The sequence below is a fragment of the Sapajus apella genome, unplaced genomic scaffold (genome assembly GCF_009761245.1).
Source record: "Sapajus apella isolate SASKATOON/1434 unplaced genomic scaffold, GSC_monkey_1.0 scaffold84, whole genome shotgun sequence".
In the NCBI taxonomy this organism is placed as follows: Eukaryota; Metazoa; Chordata; class Mammalia; order Primates; family Cebidae; genus Sapajus; species Sapajus apella.
Genome location: NW_022437024.1, coordinates 3,335,477 through 3,359,176, shown reverse-complemented (window position 1 = coordinate 3,359,176; position 23,700 = coordinate 3,335,477). Strand labels below are relative to the sequence as shown.

At 39.2% G+C, this 23,700-nt stretch overlaps 1 protein-coding gene across 2 annotated transcripts; it reads left to right on the top strand.

Annotated features, from left to right (window-relative positions):
• The first annotated feature begins 1,153 nt into the window (after window positions 1-1,153).
• ERP27 (endoplasmic reticulum protein 27) lies at window positions 1,154-23,083 on the top strand. Of its 2 annotated transcripts, XM_032253723.1 has the most exons (7): window positions 1,154-2,331; window positions 3,117-3,217; window positions 6,218-6,355; window positions 15,976-16,092; window positions 19,805-19,930; window positions 21,422-21,619; window positions 22,347-23,083. In XM_032253723.1, the coding sequence occupies exons 1-7, from the start codon at window positions 2,238-2,240 to the stop codon at window positions 22,392-22,394; spliced, it is 822 nt and encodes a 273-aa protein (XP_032109614.1). In that variant the 5' UTR covers window positions 1,154-2,237; the 3' UTR covers window positions 22,395-23,083. The 2 variants fall into 2 exon arrangements, with proteins under 2 accessions (XP_032109614.1, XP_032109613.1); XM_032253722.1 differs by having other exon boundaries at window positions 21,422-23,083.
• Window positions 23,084-23,700: the final 617 nt, after the last annotated feature.

The following is a 23,700-nucleotide window of genomic DNA, read 5'->3' as shown; positions in this document are numbered from 1 at the left end:
ATAAGTATTCCCTTTTCTTTACACTCTCACCAGTGTCTGTTGGTTTTTGATTTTTTAAATGATGGCCATTCTGACTAGTGTGAGATTGTATCTCATTGTGGCTTTGATTTGCATTTACCTGATAATTAGTGATGTTGAGCATTTTTTGTATGTTTGTTGGCCTCTTGTGTGTCTCCTTTTGAGAAGTACCTGTTCATGCTCTTTGCTCATTTTCTAATGGGGTTATTTGTTTTTTGCTTCTTTATTTGTTTAGGTTTCTTATGGATTCTGAATGTTAGACCTTTGTTGGATGCATAGTTTGCATATTTTTCCCCATTCTGTAGATTGTCTGTGTACTTTATCAATAGTTCCTTTTGCTCTGCAGAAACTCTTTAATTAGGTCCCACTTGTCAATTTTTGTGTTTTTTTGCAATTGCTTTCGAGGACTTAACCAAAAACTGTTTGTCAAGATTGATGTCAAAATGAGTATTTCCTAGGTTTTCTTCTACGACTTTTATGATTTGAGGTCTTAAATTTTTAATTCATCATGAGTTAATTTTTTTATATGGTGAAAGATAAGGGTCCAGTTTCATTCTCCACATATGGCTAGCCAGCTATCACAGCACCGTTTATTGAGTAGGGAGTCCTTTCCCTCATTGATTGGTTTTGTTAACGTTGTCAAATGTCAAATGGTTGTAGGTATATGGCTTTATTTCCTGAGTTCTCTATTCTATTCCATCGGTCTATGTGTTTGTTTTTGTACCAGTATCATGCCATTTTGGTTACTATAGCCTTATAGTATAGTTTGAAGTGGGTAATGTGACTCCTTTGGCTTTGATCTTTTTGATTAAGATTGCTTTAATTAGTCAGACTCTTTTGGTTCCCTATAAAGTTTAGAATCGTTTTCTAATTCTGTGAAGAAGGACATTGGTAGTTTTATAGGAATAGCATTGAATCTGTAAATTGCTTTGTGCAGTATGGTCATTTTAAAGATATTGATTCTTCCTATCCATGAGCATGGAATGTTTTTTCATTTATGTCACCTCTGATTTCTTTCAGAAGTGTTTTGTAGTTCTCCTTGTAGAAATATTTTACTTCCTTGGTTATTTGTATTCCTAGGTATTTCATTTTATTTGTGGCTATGGTAAATGGAATTGTGTTCTTGATTTGACTCTCAGCCTGGGCATTATTGGTATATAGAAATGCTACTGATTTTTGTACATTTATTTTTTTTCCTGATACCTTACTAAAATTATTTATCAGTTCTAGTAGCCTTTTGGCAGAGTCTTTAGACCTTTCTAGGCATACAATCATACTGTCAACAAGGAGACATAGTTTGACTTCTTCTTTTCTTATTTGGATGCCTTTTATGTCTTTCGCTTGCCTAATTACTCTGGCTAGTTATTTCTTTTATAATATTTTCACATGAAAATTCTCCTAATCTTAAGACTACATATCACAATGCCTGTGGAAATCTCATCTTGGACTTCCTCAGACACTTGTGGGCAAAATCAAACTTTGTCTCTTTCTTCTGCTTAAGACTTTTCAGTGGTTCTCATCACCTACAGAATAAAGTTGAAGCTCCTGCGCTTAGCATATCACGTAAGACCTGCTGTGGGCTGTTCCCAACATGCCTTTCTGCCCTCATGTATCATTTCCTCCCTTTTCATCATTTCAATTACTAATAATTCTGTCACACATTATATTTGCATCTCTGTTCTTTGGTTCTTTACATAAAACTCCCTTTTTACCTTTCGTTTCCTGGGAAAAACTTATTTACTCGGGACTCTGCTTGGCATCCTCTGCAGGAAGAACACTTTCATGGAACCCTAACATTGTCCCTAATGTCCTCATCTGTACTGTCATAGCACCCTGTGAATTTTTCTATATCATTTTCCATTTTATATTTAAATTGTCTTTTTACTTGCTTATCTCTCCCACTGACAATCTAAGCTGGCAGAGGCTGATCAGATAGATCATAATTATCTTTCTACTCCTAATGCTAGGGTCAATACCTGGTATAGAATATTTACATTTTTTATTTAAATAAACTGACCTGACTTTCTTCTGGTTGGTTATGTTCTAGGCCCTGTCACTAAACTTTGTATTTTATCTCAGAAGTTGAAGGCTCCCTTGGAGCCAGCTGCAAAGTTCCCAGAGCCCTAATAACCCCACACCCAATCAGCTACAAAGTGGGCTGCCTGAGTCAGCATTCCAAACACAAAGCCCAGAGTTGGAGCAGAAGCAGGAAAGGCACAATGGAAGCTCCGCCACCCAGGTTCATGTTCCTCCTATTTCTCCTCACGTGTGAGCTGGCCCCAGAAGTTGCTGCAGAAGTTGAGAAATCCTCAGGTAAAAGAAAAATGTAGTTGGATGGCCATAGTGTGAAAATGTTCTTAGGAGAAAGTAAGGTAGCATGGTGGTTCTCTGGGTACTTTTGCTCCACATCTAGAAAGCTTTCTAAGAAATCATGGATAAGATGCATTTTTTTAATTGTACTTTAGGTTCTGGGGTACATGTGCAGATCATGCAGGATTGTTGCATCGGTACATACATGGCAATGTGGTTTTCTGCCTCCATCCCCCCATCACCCATACTATATCTGATATTTCTCTCCATGTTATCCCTCCTAAACCTCCCCACCCCCAACTGTCCCTCCCCTAGCCCCCCCAACAGACCCCAGTGTGTGATGTTCCCCTCCCTGAGTCCATGTGTTCTCATTGTTCAACACCTGCCTGTGAGTGAGAACATGCGGTATTTGATTTTCTGTTCTTGTGTCAGTTTGCTGAGAATTATGGTTTCCAGATTCATCCATGTCCCTACGAAGGACACAAACTCATCATTTTTTATGGCTGCATAGTATTCCATGGTGTATATGTGCCACATTTTCCTTGTCCAGTCTATCATTTTGTCTAGTGGAGAGCAGGGAAATCTGGCTGTATCCTTCAGAGACAGACCAACAGTAGGGTCACCTTCCATATGTTAGTAAAAATATTATGCCTTGGAATGCTAACAGTACTCCTAGAAATTGTTCTCTCCTCAGCCTTAGTATAGAGATAAAAGGTATGGATGCCCTCATTATTTAGAGCTGCTGCTTCTCGCTTCAGTACCCTGACATCTTCTGCTTCTCTCTCTAGATGGTCCTGGTGCTGCCCAGGAACCCACGTGGCTCGCAGATGTCCCAGCTGCCATGGAATTTATTGCTGCTACTGAGGTGGCTGTCATAGGCTTCTTTCAGGTTAGTTCAGCTACCCTACTTGCAATTCCTCCAAGAGCTAGAAATGTTCTACCTCACGGGAGCTGCAGCAGCCACCTGCTGGCAGATGACACTGCATTAGAAATGGGAGGAAAGGGAGACAGCCACACAGTTTGCTTTCATCTTGTCCATTGGGACCTCTTACTTTCAAGACATTCCCAGTCTCTAAGTTATAGGTTTCTCATACTTACTTCAAGAGTTCTGAGACTGTGGGCGGGATCTGTTCACCTATGGATGCTCTGAAGCTCAAGTCAGTGTCTGCAGAAAGAATACCTTCATGGAACCCTACCATTGTACTCAGTGTATTTGGTCTGCACTCTCATAGCACCCTATGAGTAGGCAGGGGCTAGAATGAACCCAATTTATGTCATCTAGCAACACTGTTTATAGGACGCTGAAGCCCCTGGACATTAGTCAGTGCACAGCCCTTTAAAGCCTTTCCACAAATAGGTAGATTCTCATTCTTCTTTCTCTTTGCCTTCTCTGAGATGTTAGAAAAGGATGGCATGTTGTATATTCAAGGTGTTAACCTCCATCTTCCAGATTGGCTGCTTGGATAATAAAGGCATCCATAAATGAGACTGCCTTATTCCAGCATTTTCATCTTTCTCTGGGGTGGTAGCATCTGGCAATGCTCACAGCTGATCAAGCCCTACTCTTTCACAGCAGACCTTCTTGTCTATTTCCGTTCATCAATTCCAACTCCCGATTACCCTGTTAATCCTGTGTACACAGCTGGAAATCACTGCAATGAGATGCAAGTGAGAGAGGAAGATAGGGAGTACATTTTTCAGGGATGAGAAATCTGAGCTGTAGACAAAAACACCCTCAGAAAGATGGGGAAGGGGCAAGAGCATGGAACTGGAGACGTGTGCAATAACTTAAACAGCCGCCAGATGCCACTACTTGATCCTTGAGAAATTCCATTTGAAGGAGGAGAATAAGAGAGGAGGCCTCAATTAACTATTGCTCATGGCCTGTAGTGAACTCCACACACCATTTCAGAAGAGCAGATACCAGCTCTCTCTACTTGACCCCAGATGCAAGACTAGTATGTTCGTCCATTCTCATGCTGCCATAAAGACATACCCAAGACTGGAGAATTTATAAAGGAAAGAGGTTTAATGGCATCACAGTTCAGCATGGCTGGGAAGGCCTCAGGAAACTTAGAATCATGGCAGAAGGAACCTCTTCACAGGATGGCGAGAGAGAGAATGCGTACAAGTAGGGGGAATGCCAGACGCTTATAAAACCATCAGATCTCGTGAGACTCACTCACTGCCACGAGAACAGCATGCAGGAAACTGCCCCTGTGATCTCATTACTGCCACCTGGTCCCACCCTTGGCATGTGGGGATTATGGAGACTACATTTCAAGATGAGATTTTGGGTAGGAACACAGCGAAACCGTATCAACTAGCCACCTTCTTTTCTCCTTGCACATCTCCTCCTTCAGGCTGGGGAGTTGTAGGGTAGAACATGTTTGTTCCTGTTAATTTCCTGGAGCGGCTGTGGATAAAGGTCCCATGACAGCAGGGAAAATGATTGCCACCCTCCACAGAAGGCCTGGAATCATCGCTCAGAAGTGGCTTCTATGCCTCTTCCTACAGGCCTGGGCTGCAGAGTTGGATGCGTGAACAGCATCTTCATATGCAAAGCTCAGGCTTATCTACAGTGGCAAGAAAGGGACGGTCCTTACATAGCCCGCATAAACCTTTGTTAAAACTTCTAAGCTTTCATTTTAATTATTTAATTATTTTATTTTTTTATTTTTTGTGGGCCTTTTGATGGCACCTATTTCATATTTTTGCATTTTTTCCCTTTCTTCCACAAATGTAACCAAAGCCAAAACTCAAGAGACAAGATTTGGTGGGAGGAAAAGCATGTTTATTCGAAGAGCCAGTTAACCAAGAAGATAGTGGACTAGCATCCTAAGGTACATCTTGGCCAGGCACAGTGGCTGACACCTGTAATTCTAGGACTTTGGGATGCAGAGGCAGATAGATTGGCTGAGCTCAGGAGTTCGAGGCCAGCCTGGGCAACATGGCAAAACTCCATGTCTACTAAAAATACAGAATAAATTAGGCAAGTATGGTGGTGTACACCTGGAGTCCCAGCTACTCAGGAGGCTGAGGTACAAGTATCCGGGAGGTGGAGGTTGCAGTGAGCTGAAATTGCGCCACTGCACTCCAGCCTGGGCAACAGAGTGAGACTCTGTTCCAAAATAAATGAGTAAATAAATAAATAAAGTACATCTTAAGTTACTACCAGTTTTAGGCTCTTTGTATGTTAAGGGCAGGGGGAAGAGGAGGAAGGTGGGATCAAGCACTAACCAGCAACCATAGGCATCTGGACACCAGCAAGGGTCCCAGGAGGCTGGGAATTTCTTTGTCCTTGGTCAGGCCACAATGCACCTATAAATCTTTAACACAACATAGTTAGTTGTTTACATACTTTTCCTTTAATCCCAGAATTCGTTTTAAAAACTATATAACTGCCCTTTTTGCATATTATCTCAGTGCTCTAAAATTATTCTAACCTACATGCAGGAGTGGGTAAATACCCCTTAAACAAAAATAGAGTTGGTTATGTTAGCTCGTTTGCTGTTTCACTGTTAAACAAATTGTTCCCAGAACAGTTGCTTCTCAGGAATATCAATGACAGTGCAGCCAAACTAGGCAGGCCTTTATGATTTTGAGGCCTCTCTCAGCTCCTAGTAAACTTCAAGCTCTATAACAAGGCTTGACAGGAGTCTCAAGCTCAGCTACAATTTCATGGTTACCTATTAACTCACAGAGCCTGGGAATTAAACATGTCACTGCCAATTAAACCTACACTGTTAAAGGTAAATCATCATGTGTTACTGAGCAGTAAATCAAAGCTATGATTCCTGGTAAGCATCATAGCATACTTCTTTTCCCTATCCTTTGTCTCTCTCTTTCTAAATAACCATGGTGGTATTATTTTTTCTCTTGTTTTTAGGATTCAGAAATACCAGCAGTGTCCATACTCCGTAGCATGGTGCAAAAATTCCCAGGCGTGTCATTTGGAATCAGCACTGATTCTGAGGTTCTGACCCACTACAATATCACTGGGAACACCATCTGCCTCTTTCGCCTGGTAAGTTGGATGGGTAGCTTGAGCTTTCTCCCAGATATTCGTTATGTTGTGCACTCATAAACTTGTGAGACTAGAAAGGACTCTGTGTCTTTGACACTAATGATGATGCCAAATTCAGGGACATTGTTGACAAGGATGATGACTCAATTCAATCTTCCCAAACAGGTTACTGTAATGAAATGGAAAGAGGACAGGAATGGAATTTGTGGTACTGTTTTGTTGCTCAATAGCTACATGACTTTTGGCAGTCACTTCACATTTTTAGCTCTAATTATTTCCTTTATAAAATAAAAGAGTTAGACTGTATCATCTGTAAGGTCATTTTCAACTCCAAAATTTTTATATTAAATATTTGGAGGAGTTCATCTATGGTCTTCAAACATTTCTTTATTAAATACTTCCTGTGTGCCCTACGTAAGATACTGATAATAAAAAGATGTTAAATATATTCTCCACTCTCATAGATCTTAGAGAATGGTAGGGATTGTAAACATAATATGTAAGTATCTGTGCTACAAAGAGCCGACTTCTCCTGACCCTCTTGCGGCATTCATAGTCTCCTTGAGACCTTCTCTTCCTGTATCCACAATGCTGCCCGACCCAACACTTTCTCTAATCTAGGTCATAGACGCCAATGTTCTGAAAGGCAGAGACCGTTCTGTTCCGTGTATCCACAGAGCCCAGAACGGTGCTTGCCATGCAGTAGGTGCTCACTAAGTATTTGTTGAGAATGAATGTATGAATGAATCAATGAATGAGTGAATACGTTCTACATAAGAAATACAATTATTTTGCATATTTCACTATTATGTGCTTGCTGAGCATTTAGAATATTTTATCTCTAGTCTAGACTTCTCTGATGTTTCAAACATTTCCTGGATATGAGCATTTTTATACCCTCATAAGCACTATACTCTTAAAATGTTCAAAGCTGAATTTACTGTCTGCACCTGCTAATCATATTCCTCCATCTAAGATATTGTTTTATTAAATGACTATGCTCATTTGGTATTTCATTTTTGCCAGTTGTATCTTCTATTTTGAATCTATATTATCCTCCACTCCTTCTACCTCATTCTGTATTTAGGCTCTTAGCATCATCGGCATAAGCAATTTCAATAGCTTCTTAACCGATCTCTTTTTACTACTTTATATACAGCTTCTAGAATGTAGTTGATGTATTTAAGATTGAAATTTGACTATGGCACTCCTCTCTTTAAAATGCTTCAATAGTTCTCATTTCTTACAAAATCAAAAACGAGACTTTTAATGTTACAAATAGGCTTTGTTGACCTACCTCACTGCCTGCTTCTCGATTCCTTTGTCCATCCAGCTTCCACCCTAGGCTTTACCCTCTCAGTAGCCAACTACACACATTATGGTCATCCAATTTCATGATCTCGCCTAGACCATTCCTTCTGCCTAGAATGCCACCGCCCAAGGGTCCCTTTTCACCTAGCTTCACCCGGATGACTCCTCCTCATACTCCAGTGAACCAGTTCAGGAATGTTACTCTTCAGGAAGCCTCCTTGGAATCTCCAAATGGGCCTAAGCATTTAAGCATTCCTCTATATGTAATTTCTTTCGTCTTTCTCCTTCTTTCCTTCCTTCCTTCCTTTTTTTTTTTTTTTTTTTGAGACAGAGTTTCACTCTTGTTGCCCAAGCTGAAGTGCAATGGCGCAATCTCGGCTCACTGCAACCTCTCCCTCCCAGGTTCAAGTGATTCTCCTGCCTCCCAAGTAGCTGCGATTACAGGCACGTGCCACCATGCCCAGCTAATTTTTTGTATTTTTAGTAGAAACGGGGTTTGACCGTGTTAGCCAGGCTGGTCTCAACCTCCTAATCTCAGGTGATCCACTCGCCTCAGCCTCCCAAAGCGCTGGGATTACAGGCGTGAGCCACTGCACGTGGCCAATTTCTTATCTCTATTTTTATCACTTTATAGTTCATAACATATATTTATATATAATATATATATAACATATATAAATATATATATAACATATATATATATATAACATATATATATATATTTATATTTATATATCCTCTATTACCCGCTTAGGCTATGACCTATTCAAGGTTGAGAACTATGACTTATTCATCTTTGTATTCCAAAGGGCTATAATACACCTCTGGCACGTTGAAGGCACTGGGAAGGTGCTTGCGGAACTGAACTCACCTACAAAAGTATGTCTGAGGTTTTGCAAGCTCCCTTCAGCAACCTGTTTCCCACCTGCACGGTAGTTGCTGGTTTGCATTCTCACCAGTGTGAAATAGGATTATATCAAGTTCTTCTGTGAAAACCTTTGGTAAGGAATATATGGAAGATTAGGCAAATGCCTTCCATGTTGCCATTGAACCACTGGTAGAAATCCTTCAATACAAAAATTCTAATAAGCTGCACTCCACAAGTACGTCTTTCTCAGTTTTTTGTTTGTAGGTCTTATAAAGACCTGATTTCAAAGGCTTAGTACTACCAAGATACACATATGGGGAAGAAAAACAAGTGCTGTTGCTTCCAGCATCTCTACAGGCTTAACATCCTCTAATGAGAGCATTGGCTTTGCTTACAATGTATTCCTTATAAAGCCTCATTGGTGACTTCTCCGTTTTTCACTCTTCTTTAACATCTGTTTTCTGTTTACTGCTAGCGACAGACCTACTCTAAATGAACTCTTGGGACCTTTGTGGGCAAGATTATTTATGTGCCATACCAGAAAACAAACAAACTGGTTCCTGCCCTGCTTCATTGGCAAGGCTGGAAGACGCTCAGCTTTTGTCATGCCAGCTTTCAGATAAATACTTTTTTTCACAGTTTACACTTTCCAAAGTTTGCTGCATATTTTAATAGGACCATTATTCAAGAGTTTGGGTTAAATTTTTTTTTTTTTTTTTTTTAAAGAGAGCATCACCCAAGACTATTCACTTTTACACTGGGAAATGTGAACGTATTGAAAATTTTCTGGGACCTTGTTTCTTTTTAGATCGAGTTGGTTTGGTTTGCTTGTTTTTAGAACGTAATCTATGATAAACATTATTACAATATTTGACCATTTAATTCACACAAGAATCTGATGAAGTATTTTTTGTTATTCTGGCAACAAGGAAATTTCCATGAGAGATTGGCTTAGTTGCCCAAAATCTCACAACTATGAAATAACAGATATCTGATTCATACCAAGCATTGCAGATTAAAAATCATACCCTTTTTACTATACTATAGTGGCTTTCCAAAGCACTTGACCCTGAAGAAAAACTTCGTGTTTACACTGGATTCTATCTATTGTCCCTCATTCTAAAGCCTATATTTTTTCTTTTAACTATTTTCTCTTAAACTATTTCTCTATCCCCCCAGCATTCCTTAATCACACTGCAGAATTACTTATCAAGATTTAATCTAGACATTAGTTTCTGCATTTACAAAATTTTCCATTTTAAGAACTTATTTAAAAATAAGCTGAAATAATGATTAAGTGAAAAAAACAACAAGAAATTGATATTACTTGATGCTTGAAATGTTGGAGTAATGAAAGCCCAGCCAATGCTGCATTTATGCAACACATCATTCTCCAAAAATACTTCAGGCCAACTATGTAAAAGTAATCAGGAAGAATTTAGGTAAAATTCATGAAAATATAATAAGTTGCATATAACAACCTTGCTGTTTGAGGGCACAGCCTGTGTTTTGTGATTGTAACAGCAGAGAAACTCTCAAATTTTTCAATAGGACCCTTACTGTTGCCCTAGCAGAGAGGTAGTTCCCAGGCTAAATAAACTATGAGTCTGTCCTAAAATGGAACTTGAAATATTATTTGAATGTTTACCCTGCTTTGGATTTTTTCGGTCACAACTATTTTAGGAAACATAATTGACCTAACTTTGACCTAATGGGAAAGAAGTGAAAACACAGTGCAGTCATCTTTTATTCCTTTTACGGTTATTTACTGGATGGCTATTATAAGAAATACACCTCACCAGACAAATAGAAGCAGAAGAAACTAGTACATGAGAATAAACTGATAAGAAATGCAAGAAGATATATCAGATTATAAAACATTTATTTTCTTTTATTTTTTATTTTACTTTAAGTTCTGGGATCCATGTGCAGAACATGAAGGTTTGTTACATAGGAATACATGTGCCATGCTGGTTTGCTGCACCTATCCATCTAGGAACCCATCATCTAGGTTTTAAAAACCCGTCATCTAGGTTTTCAGCCCCATATGCATTGGCTATTTGTCCTGACAATCTCCCTCCCCAGCCCCTCACCTCCCAACAGGCCCCGGTGTGTAATGTTCCCCTTCCTGTGTCCATAATGAAACATTTTCTCTAAAGTATATATTTATAAATATATGATAAGCTGAGCAACTTACAAAAACAAACCGAGGACATGAGGACCTTTGTTTAACCAATGATTTCTCAGTGCCACCAAAGATATTTAATGCTATAACTGTGGTGTAAACTAAAACAATTTTTAATACATTTTATAAAAATCTGGGTTGTTAGAAAAATCCATGGGAATTCAAATGAATATTGCTAAAATACTAATGAACAGAAAATAAGGAATTAAATCTCTTGGTATGATAGAGTGTTTATAACAAAATAATCTACTTCAAATATGCTTGAGAAAACTCAAAATTATATTTTAAGGTATTAATTTTTCCAGTTTACTATTTCTATTTTTCTTCTGGTGCCGCTTTTCTCTGGAATAAAAATATGATATCTTAAGTAAAATTCTTTTCAAAAAACTGAAAAAAGATATTTTTGAAAGTTTTTCCAACTCTTGGTTCCAGGGTTGGATTTTCTTTCCAGCGCATTATGCAAATAATTCACTTTACAGAGGGAGATTTTCTGTTCAAACGTTGCTTCCAGAAACCCTAAACGTGAATGTTCCAGAGTTTATTCATTTAAGAAAAATGAAAGATCGGGCACGTTTTGTTAAAAGAAGTACAACGAACTGGAGAGAGGGTGGCTTTTATTAAAGCTCTGTTGCTTCTTAGAGAATGTTATCGCCACTTAGCATCCTCCGCCTCCAATCTCGTACATTCCTCAAGTCCAGAAACACCTGGAGTGACTGGCGTTTCCTGTTCTCCCTGTTCTGGGAAGTATGAGGGACTGCCGGGAAAAGAGTGGAGAATGGGAACTCTTGGTCCCTGCACAGCGATGTCAGCTGAGGCACAGGCGCCAGGCCTAGGAGTTCCTAGAAAAATAATCAGGAAGCACTTAGACACATCAAATATTAAAAGAGTCCTGATTGTGGTGATAATGATGATGATTTTGGCGGTTGCAATAGCAAAGCCTTAAGTATGAAGGAAACATGCCGGCTGGAAACACAGGCCGGCAGCAGCATTAAGGATCCAGAGGACCTGCAAATAAATATCAGTTTTTCCTGTGCTGATTTTATTTCTCTACTCATTCTTTCTGATATAGGCAGGAGAAGGGGAAGGAGGTGGTAGGGGGTGGGCAAGGATCCACCTCAGACCTTTTCTCTTGCTTTCATGTTTTGCTTTTTTCCCCAAGCTTTCTACTAGAAACTTCGTGAATTTTTAAACAATTAAGAATACACAAGGTGTTCACATTTTTATCCTGTGGTTTTGACTTGTTTCAAAATTCTTTTTTAGAACTACAAACTTTTCTATACCTCGGCATTTATTTATTTCATAAATTTAAACTGTGTAAAGCAGTCCCAAGATAAAGAGTGCTTAAATTGCCATCTGGATAAATGGCTGCAGCTTGTGCCTTTGTGGATATAGCAGGCACTCAACAAATAATTATTAAACAAATGGATCATAAGAGAATGACTGGATCTAACCAGAATTAAAATTAACCATGGGGTGCATTGCACATCTCCAGGGTTCTTACTGCTTTTCATTACCCCAATGGGAGACCCTCTTGAACAAAGGAGGAAAAAGGAATCATCACCAGGATGACAATAAAGCAAACTTGGATTCTTGCTGCTTAGTGACTTTAATTTCCCTTTGCCCGAATTCCCTCTTACGTTAACTAAAGTGAGATTTGCTTCTGATGTTACTGGGTAGACTAGGAGAAAATATCTTGGGGACAAAAGGGTGATTCTGATGACAGGCAATATCTGATTGGGCAGGACCCATACAAATAGCACACGGAGGGGAACGGGGTAGGGAGATGTCCAAGGGTAGATGTCCCAACGATCTCAAAAGGGATGCAAACTATTTTAGGAAATGGACAAAATTGTTCAGGAGCTGGCACTAAACATTTTCATCTATAGGCATGGATCTATCTTCCTCTTTTTTTTTTTTTGGAGACAGAATCTCACTCAGGCTGTAGTGCAGTGGCGCAATCTCAGCTCAAGGCATGGATCTATCTTCCTCTTTTTTTTTTTTTTGGAGACAGAATCTCATCCTGTCACCCAGGCTGTAGTGCAGTGGCGCAATCTCAGCTCAAGGCATGGATCTATCTATGGATGGTGGAGACCTTATCTTTGTGTCTTTATGGGCATGAGTAGATTGGGGAAAGGAAACAGAAAACTGAGAACAATGATTGGAAGAATGAAGTCCTATCTTTCAATATAATCTGAGTGTGGTGGAAAGGTTGTTCTGAAATACGATTCTGGGATAATGGTTCATGTAGGTAGACAATCCTTTCCACCAAAGACTATTTTTAAAAGTTAAAATGTGTGTGTGTGTGTGTGTGTGTGTGTGACTGAAGGCATTAGAGAGCTAGTAGAAAACGGAAAACGTCTGGGTCAAGATTTAGAGGAAAATGAAAACCCAAAAATATGAACGTTGCGTTGAGGGCTTCTTTTTGTCTAGAGGGCTTTGGTCAGTTCTAGAGGCAGCCAAGAAACTAAGAAATAAATTGGTATTTTGAGATCCTCAGGAGTTAGAAAATTAAATGTTGGCATCCGGGCCTCACAAGGGGAAGTCAGAGGTGAATCTTGTGCAAGACCTTTCACATCCCCTTTGAATCCTACAGAGCTGTACCTAAAAACAGGGATGAATCATAGTACATAAGCCCTCTTGAGGGCTGCAGCACAGATGCAAATCATTTCAGCCCCTGAAATCGGATTAGAGTGATTATATATACACACACACACATATACACACACCCATGCAAATATACACACATATACCTACACATGCAAATATATATACATGTGGAATATGTACAATCCACTCTTAGCCATGCCATACTAATCTAAAACTTAACAAAATATAACATGTTAAAAGAAGTCAGAGAAAAGAGAGATTATCATCAAAATAATCTCAAAGGGACAATCATAAGGTTCACAGCTAACTTCTCAATAGCAACAGTGGAATGCAGAATACAAAGCATTATATCTCTCAAATACTGAAAGAAAATATCTGCCAACTTTAGGATTCTACCCCCAGCAAAAACAGCCTTCAAAAATAAAGGGGGAATAAATATATATTAAATAGCCAAACTGGGCGAATTTGTCACTCAACACACCCAACTCACACTAAAGAAAATAGTAAAAGGTCTTCTCTAAGCAGAGGAAAGAAAACCCACATAGAAGCTAAAAAATACAGGAATAAAGAGAAGCTAAAATGTAAACTTGTGCATAAATGTAAGTGTATATTCACAATATAACAAAAATAGTAATATTCTGTGAGCTTTGGAATTAAAACACATGATACAGATCATGTTAAGTCTTGAATGTCTAGCCAGAAAATGGAATTTGAAAGAGGTAAACTGTATTTGAATATTCTAACGTCTGCATTGTCCAAGAAAAAGGTGAAATTGCCAATTAATATTAGGTTCTGAGAAGTGAAAAAATGCATGCTGTATAATGTATTCTGGTAATCCCTAAGGAAATGATTAAAGCCTATGTAACTTCTAAGCCAAAAAAGGGAAAGAAGAAATAATATACTCAGTCCATTCAAAGGTGGGCCAGAATTAAAGAAAAATAGAATTTGAAACACGTAGAACCAATGGAAATTTTAAAAATTAAATACATCAGTAATTTCATTTAATGGAAATAACCCAATTAAAAGACAAAGATTATCACGCTGGATTGAAAAATACAACTATGTGCCTTTTACAAGTGACACAAGTAAAACACAGAATGGATATATACCACAAAAACCCTTCCAAAAGAAAGCTGATATGAATATATTAATACCAAACAAAGTAGACTTTTAGGCAATAAGCATTCTTAGAGATAAAGAATAACATATCATATTTATGACAGTTTCAATTTGTCAAACAAATCTAACAGTTCTAAATTTGCATTTATCAAATACATGTCCTGATACTTATATAATCACAGACTGACAGAATTGAATGAAAAGATGGTTAAAGCCAAAACATAATAGAAAATTTTAACACTCTTTTAAATAAGATAAGCTGGTTAAAAAAATAAGGAAGATATAGAAAATTTCAACTATGAAATTAACCAAGTGACCTAACGGATATATATAGAATACTGTATTCAAAAACTCTAAAATATACTTAATTTTAAAGACATGAGTAATAAAAATGAATATATAAAATAAAACTAGAAATCAATAAGAATATAACCAGAAAATGTTACAATTTAAAATTAAGAAATACACTTTTAAATAACTAATAGTTTAGAGAGGAAATAAAAACAAAAAACTAGGAAACATTTTGAACTGCATGATAAAAATTCTACATATCAAATTTATAAATGCATTTATCATCTTCTAAGGAGGAAATGTATTGATTTCAATGCATTTTTTTCTACTTACCAATTTAAAACTGGCCAAATAATAGGATTCGATATTTCAGAAACATAAAAACGTGGAATGGTCCTTAAGTCATGATGTAACCAGAACCTACCACCCACCACTTACCCAAAGGTAGCCTTTGGGTCGGGGTTGGGGGGTTCCTCACTATAGTTTCCTCCATGGGCTCCAGAAAAATGTTAGTAAAAAGGGGTCCTGATCCAGATCCCAAGAGAGGGTTCTTGGATCTTGCAAAAGAAAGAATCCAGGGTGAGTCCACAGAATAAAGTGAAAGCAAGTTTATCAAGAAAGTAAAGAAATGAAAGACTAGCTACTCCATAGACAGAGCAACCCCAAGGGCTGCTAGTTGTCCATTTTTGTGATTATTTCTTAATTATATGCACTAAGGGGTGGATTATTCATGCCTCTGCTTTTCAGACTATGTAGGGTAACTTCCTGACATTGCCATGGCTGTTGTAAACTGTCATGGGGCTGGTGGGAGTGTAACTCTGAGGACTACCAGATGTCTTGCTCATCGCCGTCGTGGTTTCGGTCAGCTTCTTTACTACAACCTGTTCTATCAGCAAGGTCTTTGAGACCTGTATCTTGTGCCAACCTGCTATCTCGTCCTGTGACTTAGAATGCTTTTAGTCACTTTTCAGGAGTGCCTTCTTTCCTGAAGCTTTTCTTCTCTTCCTTAGTGGGCCTGTGATTCTCCTGTGATGACACCTGCCACACCATGTGGGACATTTCTCTTCACTTTTTTGGATCCTACAAAACAGTTTTTTCCTCGGGACAGGGAACCCTTCTTACTTATCTTTCTGTCCTTAAAGCTTTAATCAGTGCCTGTCACATGGAGGGTCTAAAAACATTTATCAATACATGAAAAAAAGATGGAATAGTGACTTTATCCTTTTTTGTGTTACCCAGGTGGATAATGAACAACTGAATTTAGAGGACGAAGACATTGCAGGCATTGATGCCACCAAATTGAGCAATTTCATTGAGATCAACAGCCTCCACATGGTGACAGAGTACAATCCTGTGGTAAACAATATTTCCTGTCCCCCGCCCCTTTGGAGCCTGAGTCAGGGAAGGTACCGGTCTTCACACAGATGTCTCTTCCTCCCAGAATTCCGATTCTTCAACCAATAATGTCAGGAACTGCCATTAATTGAACACCTACTATATTGTTTATGTTACTATCCTTACTGCACCTTTTTAAGATTGGACTTGTCCCTGTTAAAGAAACAGAGAAAAGTTAAATGAACTATCACACTGCTAGTAAGAAAGAGAACCAGAATGCAAAGTTAAGTTGACTGACTCAAGGCCAGGTGCAGTGGCTCACAGCTGTAATGCCAGCACTGGGGGAGGCCAAGGCCTGAGGATCGCTTGAGCCCAGGAGTTTGAGAACAGCCTGGGCAACATAGCCAGACCTTGTCTCTACAAAAAAAAAAAAATTTAAATCAGCCAGGTATGGTGGTGTGTGCCTAAAATAAAATAAAAGTAAGTGAAAGACAAACAAAAAAATGTTAAATGAAGCCCAGTGATCATATGTTTGGATGTCACAGCAATGTAAAGTTTCTATAATTGTTTCCAAACACCCATTTCATTTTCTGTTACTTGTGGACCAGTGACGAACAGTTCCTGGTCTGGCAGCAGCTGCAAACCATGCTTTGACTAACACATCCCTACACCCTCGCCATGCCCCAGCCTTCTCTCTTAGCGTATCTTCCTCTGGTGTTGCATGCTGCATGCAATCTAGGTAAAGGCGATGCCCCCGCTCTCCTGATCACCATCTGGCCTTCTAACTCTCTCTATAGACTACAGCATAGTCTATAGAATTATCTTATGTCTCCTGTTCTTTATTTTCCCTGACATGGATTATAGAATCTTACAGAGTATTAATTTCTAGTGATCTACATCATCTCAAAATGCTGTGCCTTCTATTCTCCAATGACAGTACTTTACATGCATGGTATGATTTTTGAGAACTTAAAAAGCCCTTTCATTCTCATTTCCTCATTTAATTCTCACATTGACTTTTTTTCTTTTTCTTTTTCTTTTTTTTTTTTTTTTTGAGGTAGAAGAGAGGAAAGTATTGTGTCCATTTTATAGAGGAGAACATTCAAGATCCAAGTGATGACATCATTCAGGGTCACATAATGAGTAAATAGAAAAGGCATAATTTAAGAAAGTAAAAGCAACTGTGATGCATTAACACATATTGCCTACTTCGATGTTACAGTAGAGGAAATGGGAGTTCAGAAAATTTAAGTAACTTCCTCAAAGCCTTATGGCTAGTACTTTGAGCTTCAAAGGCACCCTATGTAGTTGTCCTTGCCTTTTCATGACTGGTCCCTGTGACTGAATCCTCTGGTTTGTCTATTGCCCTACACTGCCTTCAACAGAAAACACCCCTTTTCTTGTTGACTAAATTCTGGCGCACCTCTAACACCATCTTTATCTCTGTGGAGTTGGTGACTGTTTCTACTTCTGCTAAGACCCCAAACACATATGCCTCTGGGGTGTTGGCAGTAATCATCAAAAAGGCATTCTTCTGCATGTGGGGCCAGAAAAGATGATTTTATTGTCCCTGGGCTATGGCCCCCGTGTCCTGGCATTTTGCAAGCTAGCTCAGGGAGGGGCAGGAACTGACGTTCCTGGTTTCTTATGCCTGATCTGTCTCTCAGTCAATTTGCAGAGCAATGACATATCTTTTTAAAGTTCCATGTGATTAGTGAAGGCAGATTATATCAAGTAAAAAATCAGTAAGAATGTCTTTAAAGAAGCAAGTTCAATTTTTATTGCTACTTTATTTTCTGAAAGCAATATTTTTCTCATTTGGAGAACTGCCAGTTCTACTCTAGCTATTCCTCATCCGCTTCTAGTGCAAAGGTTTGCACCAGTAGCAACTGGGCAGAAAAATCCCAGCCATGTACTTGACCCGCCATGCACTTTTAATACACATACTCAGTACTTGGCATCGAGGTGAAATAATCAGGCTGTGTCTGTTAGGATTAAACTAATCCATTCTGCTATGGCCAATCCCTTCTGGTAAGATAACTGTACCTTTTGACATCTTAGCTTTTATTTCTTTACTCTTCCCAAGAATTATCCTCCATCTTATCTGTAGAATAGCAAATGAATGCTCTAAATTTAAGTAGCAGGATTTAGTAAAACAAGAGTAAATCATGTATCATCCAATCTCCCAAACGTAAAATCTAAAACTTGATTTTAAACTCCATGGAGAAATCTTTAGGAAAGGGCCCATTGTGCCCTCCTTGCCTACATATTACCCCCCAACCCCCCCACCACCACGAACACCAAAAGAGCTGGGGAACCTCTACAAAAGTGTGTAGCTTCAGGAAGAATTCTTCCTAGCTGCTCCCTTCCCCATCCTCCTAAGACTCTGCCCAAAGGTTGGTTAACCCACCATGTTCTCTCTTCCTGTGTACACACTAGTTTTGTAGCAATGCTTTCTGCATTTAGGGGAGGTGAAAAGAAATAAGATTGGTTTAAAGTAGACTTGCAGCATTATTTTAGGACAGTGAAATGAAGGGAACCAGTGCCATGGATTCTGCTTTTTCCTCTCCTCACTCTGACTGGTGGCTATTCCACTCCTCTAAATCATTGATAGCTTCATGGGAAATCACCTTCTCTAATCAGCAAAACAAGGTCAATGCTTCTGGTCTCCTGAAGAGCTCACCTTCTGGCAACCTTTGGTACACTGGTTTAACAACATTTGGGATTAAATTGGTTTATATGGGGTTTTGCTATCCACTGTGCACGAGGCAGTCCATCTTGGTGGTCAAGAGCATGGACTCTGGAGCTAGACCACCTGGTATGAATCCCAGTCTGCCATTTATTTGACTTTGGGAGAATTACTCAGTCTACCTGTGCCTCAATTTCCTCATTTGAAAGACTGGGACCTTGCAGATTATATTACTTTTTATATGTTAACAGTTAAGGACAGTGCCTTCCACATAATAAACACTCAGTAACTATGAAGTACTAATAGTACTCAAAGGCTACATTTTAAGTATCTCTGACTAGTCTTGAACAAGAAGAGAGGCTGAAACAAAGTGACTAATATGTTACATAGTATATTTGTTGTCTATTGCTACACAACAGATTACTCCAAATCTTAGGAGTTTCAAATACAAAAAACATTGATAATCTCATGCAGTTTCTGCAGGTCATCCAATGTGGGGTGGCTAGGGCTAGGTGCTTCTGGTTTGGGGTCTCTGGGGAGGTTGTGGTCATTGATCAGGGCTGCAGTCATCTGAAGGCTCCAATAGAGCTGGGGATCTGCTTCCTAGATGGCTTCTCCAAAAGACTGGTTAGTCAGTGCTGGCTGTTAGAAGAAGGCCTTAGTTCCTTGCCATGGGTTTCTCCTCAGAGGACTGCTTAAGTGCCCCACATTGGGGCTGGTATTTCTCAGAGTGAGAGATGTGAGAGAGAGATCAGAGACCTACTATCTTTTAAGACTTCCCCTTGGAAGTCACACTCCATCATTTCTGCAACATTGTCTCGGTTACTCAGTTCAGCCCCATTCAGTGTGAGAAGGAAGGATCTACACAGTTGCATGAAAACAAGATGGTGAGACTTACTGAGAGGCATCTTGGAAGCTAGTTCTATTTGCGTTACCAGTGGCCAGCTCTCACTTATGTTTCAGTCTACCTTTTCACTCCTTCACAGCCACTAAGGCATTCTTCCTCTCTCTTTCACTCTACTATAACACATTTCGACTTGCCAGACTGCAATTGGGCTATTCAACAGCGTAATTCAGATTCATCTTCTCCTGATAATGAACAAGGCCTCTCCAGAGCATGAAGAGAACATGCAGAGATACCAGAAGGCAGCCAAGCTCTTCCATGGGAAGGTAAGGCAAGAATGGGAATGTCTTATTGCATACACACCACCAGAACACTAGGAAAAGGGAGATAGGGCTAGGAAGCAGAGATAAATAAGGAAAACAGCTATGATTAGGAAATAGCAAAGAAAGAAGTAGGCCACAATAAATCACATTATTTGAAATTAAAGATGTGGCATTTTATCATAGTAAAGGCATATCTAATGATAGTAATTACTATAATGATTACACTTCCTGTAGTGATTAAGTCTGGGTCTTTTTCTGCATTGATTGGTAGAGAGAAAATAGAGATCCAAAGAGACTGAAAACAAAATCACCTGTAAGTCACAATTTGTTTAATCCTTCCCATAATTTCTTAGAGATTTAGACCTCAGGGCTTATTTCTCATATAAAACACCTATCAAGTACTGGTGGCTACTCAATATTCAATGAGTATTTCTTTCTTCCCCTCTTCTCTTTTGTGAAGTTCTGCTTGATATCACTTAAATCGTAAAACTTCAACTGCTGCAAGGCTACTATGCCTAACTAATGACTGTTCTAATGATGAAAACTGGTAACAAAATATGCTGCCTTTCTAATGGTTGGTTCTCTAACACTGGAAATATTTAGTCTTACTGAAAGTAGACAGTCATCTGATCAGAATATTATAAAGATTTCTACTTAGGGTTGAAGCTTTGATTGAATAATATAAAATAGTTTACATTTATCAAGCCCTTACTATATGCCAAAAACTAAATAAACGTATTAATGCTTTACCTCATTTAATTTCCCCCACCAAAAGCCCATTTTGCCAATGAGAAAACTGAACCTTGGAGAGGCTGAGTAATGTGCCCAAACTCATGCAGCTGGAGAGTACCAGGGACAGAATTTAAAACTTGTTCTCTGCTCCTAACCATTAGGCATACTTCCTTTCTTAGTCGCTAAAATATTCTCCAATTCTATGTTCTTAAAATTAAATCAATCTGGTCAAAGGGATAAAACACCAAAGCAGCACAAAATAATAGGAAATTCATTTATTTAACTTTTAAGTTCAGGGGTACATGTGAAGGCTTGTGATATAGGTGAACTGTGTCACAGGGCTTTGTTGTACGGATTATTTCATCATCCATGTATAAAGCCCAGCACTAATTGTGATCTTTTCTGCTCCTCTCCCTCCTGCCACCCTCCACCCCCAAGTAGACCCCAGTGTCTGTTGTTTCCTCCTTTGTGTTCCTGAGTTCTCATCATTTAGCTCCCACTTATAAGTGGGAACAGGTGGAATTTGGTTTGCTCTTCCTGCATTAGTTTGCTAAGGATCATAGCCTCCAGCTCCATTCATGTTCCCACAAAAGACATAATTTTGTTCTTTGCTTTGGCTGCAAAAATTTATTTTAGCTCAAGATTTAAATTGCATGGTGCAGACCATAAATTCAATCAGTGTAAGCCGTAACAATTACAAGGTATCTCTTTATCCCCAGGACCTCAGGTAGGACTTTTTCTTTTAAATTTCTCCAACTGCAGATTCTCTTTATTCTGGTGGACAGTGGTATGAAAGAAAATGGGAAGGTGATATCATTTTTCAAGCTAAAGGAATCTCAGCTGCCAGCATTGGCAATTTACCGGACTGTGGATGATGAGTGGGATACACTGCCCATAGTAGAAGTTTCCATAGAGCATGTCCAAAACTTTTGTGATGGATTTCTAAGAGGAAAATTGTTGGTAAGTGTGAGACTGCAGGTAAAGCAAGTTGTTTTCTTTCTATATCCCTTTTATTTCCTGTCGAAGAAGAATCCTTTGGGCTCAGAGAGTGGGGAGGGTCAAATGTTGGTTAATGGATACCAAGTGCAGCTAGATAGGAGGAATGTCTAGTGTTCTATAGTACTACAGAGTGGCTGGAATTAAGAAAAATTTATTATATATTTTCAAATAGCTGGAAGAGTAGATTTTAAATATTTCCAACACAAAGAAATGATAAATGTTTGAGGTGACGGATATCCTAATTATTCTGATTTGGTCATTATACATTGTATATATGTATAGAAATATCACTCTGTACTCCATAAAAATGTAATTATTATGTATCAATTAAAAACAATAAAAGCAAAATAATTAAAGCTAAAAAAATAATTATTTGTGCCCTACTGGATTTGATTAAAAGCAAAAGTCTATGAGGATATGGTGGCCAGATCAGGATGCTTGTTAGGATACAGTCATGAGACTAGAACCAGAAAAGCATTTTTGGAAAGGCCTTGCATATTCAGAGGTTGAATTTTGTACTTCAGCATTTAGTTTAAAGTATTAATGGGCAACAAATCAAACTTCATATAAAAGAGTTCATGAGAAAAAAATTAAAGATGGATTTAGGACTTCCAGGAGTAATCAAACAGCTGAGTTTACTAATCCCAGAGTGAACTCCAAATCTAAATGTCATTATGATGTTTTCCAGAAAGAAAATCATGAAGCAGATGAAAAGCCTCCAAAGGTGGAACTCTGACTTCTCCCTGGTACTGCATACGACCAAGTGTCTGCTTTATGCAAAGTAAAAAGGCCCAACTCAAATCTCAGAGACACTAAACAACAGGATCACCAAGCCTGCAAACCATACACACACACACAATCACACGCACACACACATACACAGAGAGAGAGAGAGAGAGAGAGAGCGCTTCATTTTCTTTCTCAAAATCTCATTTTCTCTTCTTCTTTCTTTTAAATGTCCTATCCTCACCTCCTACCCAATTTCCTATTGTGCATTCACACTGTGTGAGCCCATCTATAACACCATTAGGTCAAGGCTTTAAGAGACTCACTGTGATATCTCTATGGAGAGACATTCCTAGAGAAGGATTGTTCTGATTTGTCATTTAATATTAAGTTTCTATACTCACGTGACTTACACACAACATAGTTCCTGCTCTTTTAAGGTTACCTAAGGGTTGAAACTCTACCTTCTTTCATAAGCAACATGTCCATCTCCAACTCAGGACCAAAAACCAAAGGATGGTTTTAAACGCCTTTCTGAAATTGCCTTTTTCCCAGAAGTTGAAGGCTGTCTCCAAGTCTCCAAACCCAGCAGAAATAGACCATGTGAAAACTCCATGCTTGGTTAGCATCGCCAACTCCCCGTGTAAATCAACAACCTGCATAATAAATAAAAGGCAATCATGTTATAGGAAAAGCCTGACATCTCTTTGCAGGCCAAACCTTTTGTAAATACCCAGCTGCCCAACTAAGCAGCGTGTTCCTCACTCTGCAGTGCCCACTGTTTAGTGTCGGGCCATAAGCCACTAACATGTTATTGTTCACTCTGTAGGTGGGATGGGTGGAAAGTAGAGATGCTCCTGATGAGGACTGGGACAAATGTGGCAACGAAGCTACGAAGCAAATTAGGTAAAAGGTTGGGGAACGGATAGGAGAAGCAGGGCACTGGCAGGGGGTGTGCTGAGGCCAAGACTTGGATTATTGCAGGTAGGGTGTGTGACCCAGCTCCCATGGGGTGGAAGGAGAGCTTGGCTGAGTGTCTCTGGCCCACAGGCTGTTACTGTCAACACACAGATGCTGCATTGTTCCCAGGAGGCCCTTGGCTCAGGAGGAAAGTGCCCAAGTGCTGAAGAGCTGAAAAACCACAGATGTACCTAAGGACTGGTCCAAGTGAGGAACAGGGAGTGAAAGGCTCAGTTGTTTCTTTCTGTGGGGAAAACTCCACAGCCCCTGGGCGGGAATCAGCTGCTGGCAACCACACTGTGAAAGCCCCAGTATAAGGCGTGCCCTTCAGCAACGAGACTGAGGGATTCTGTGGA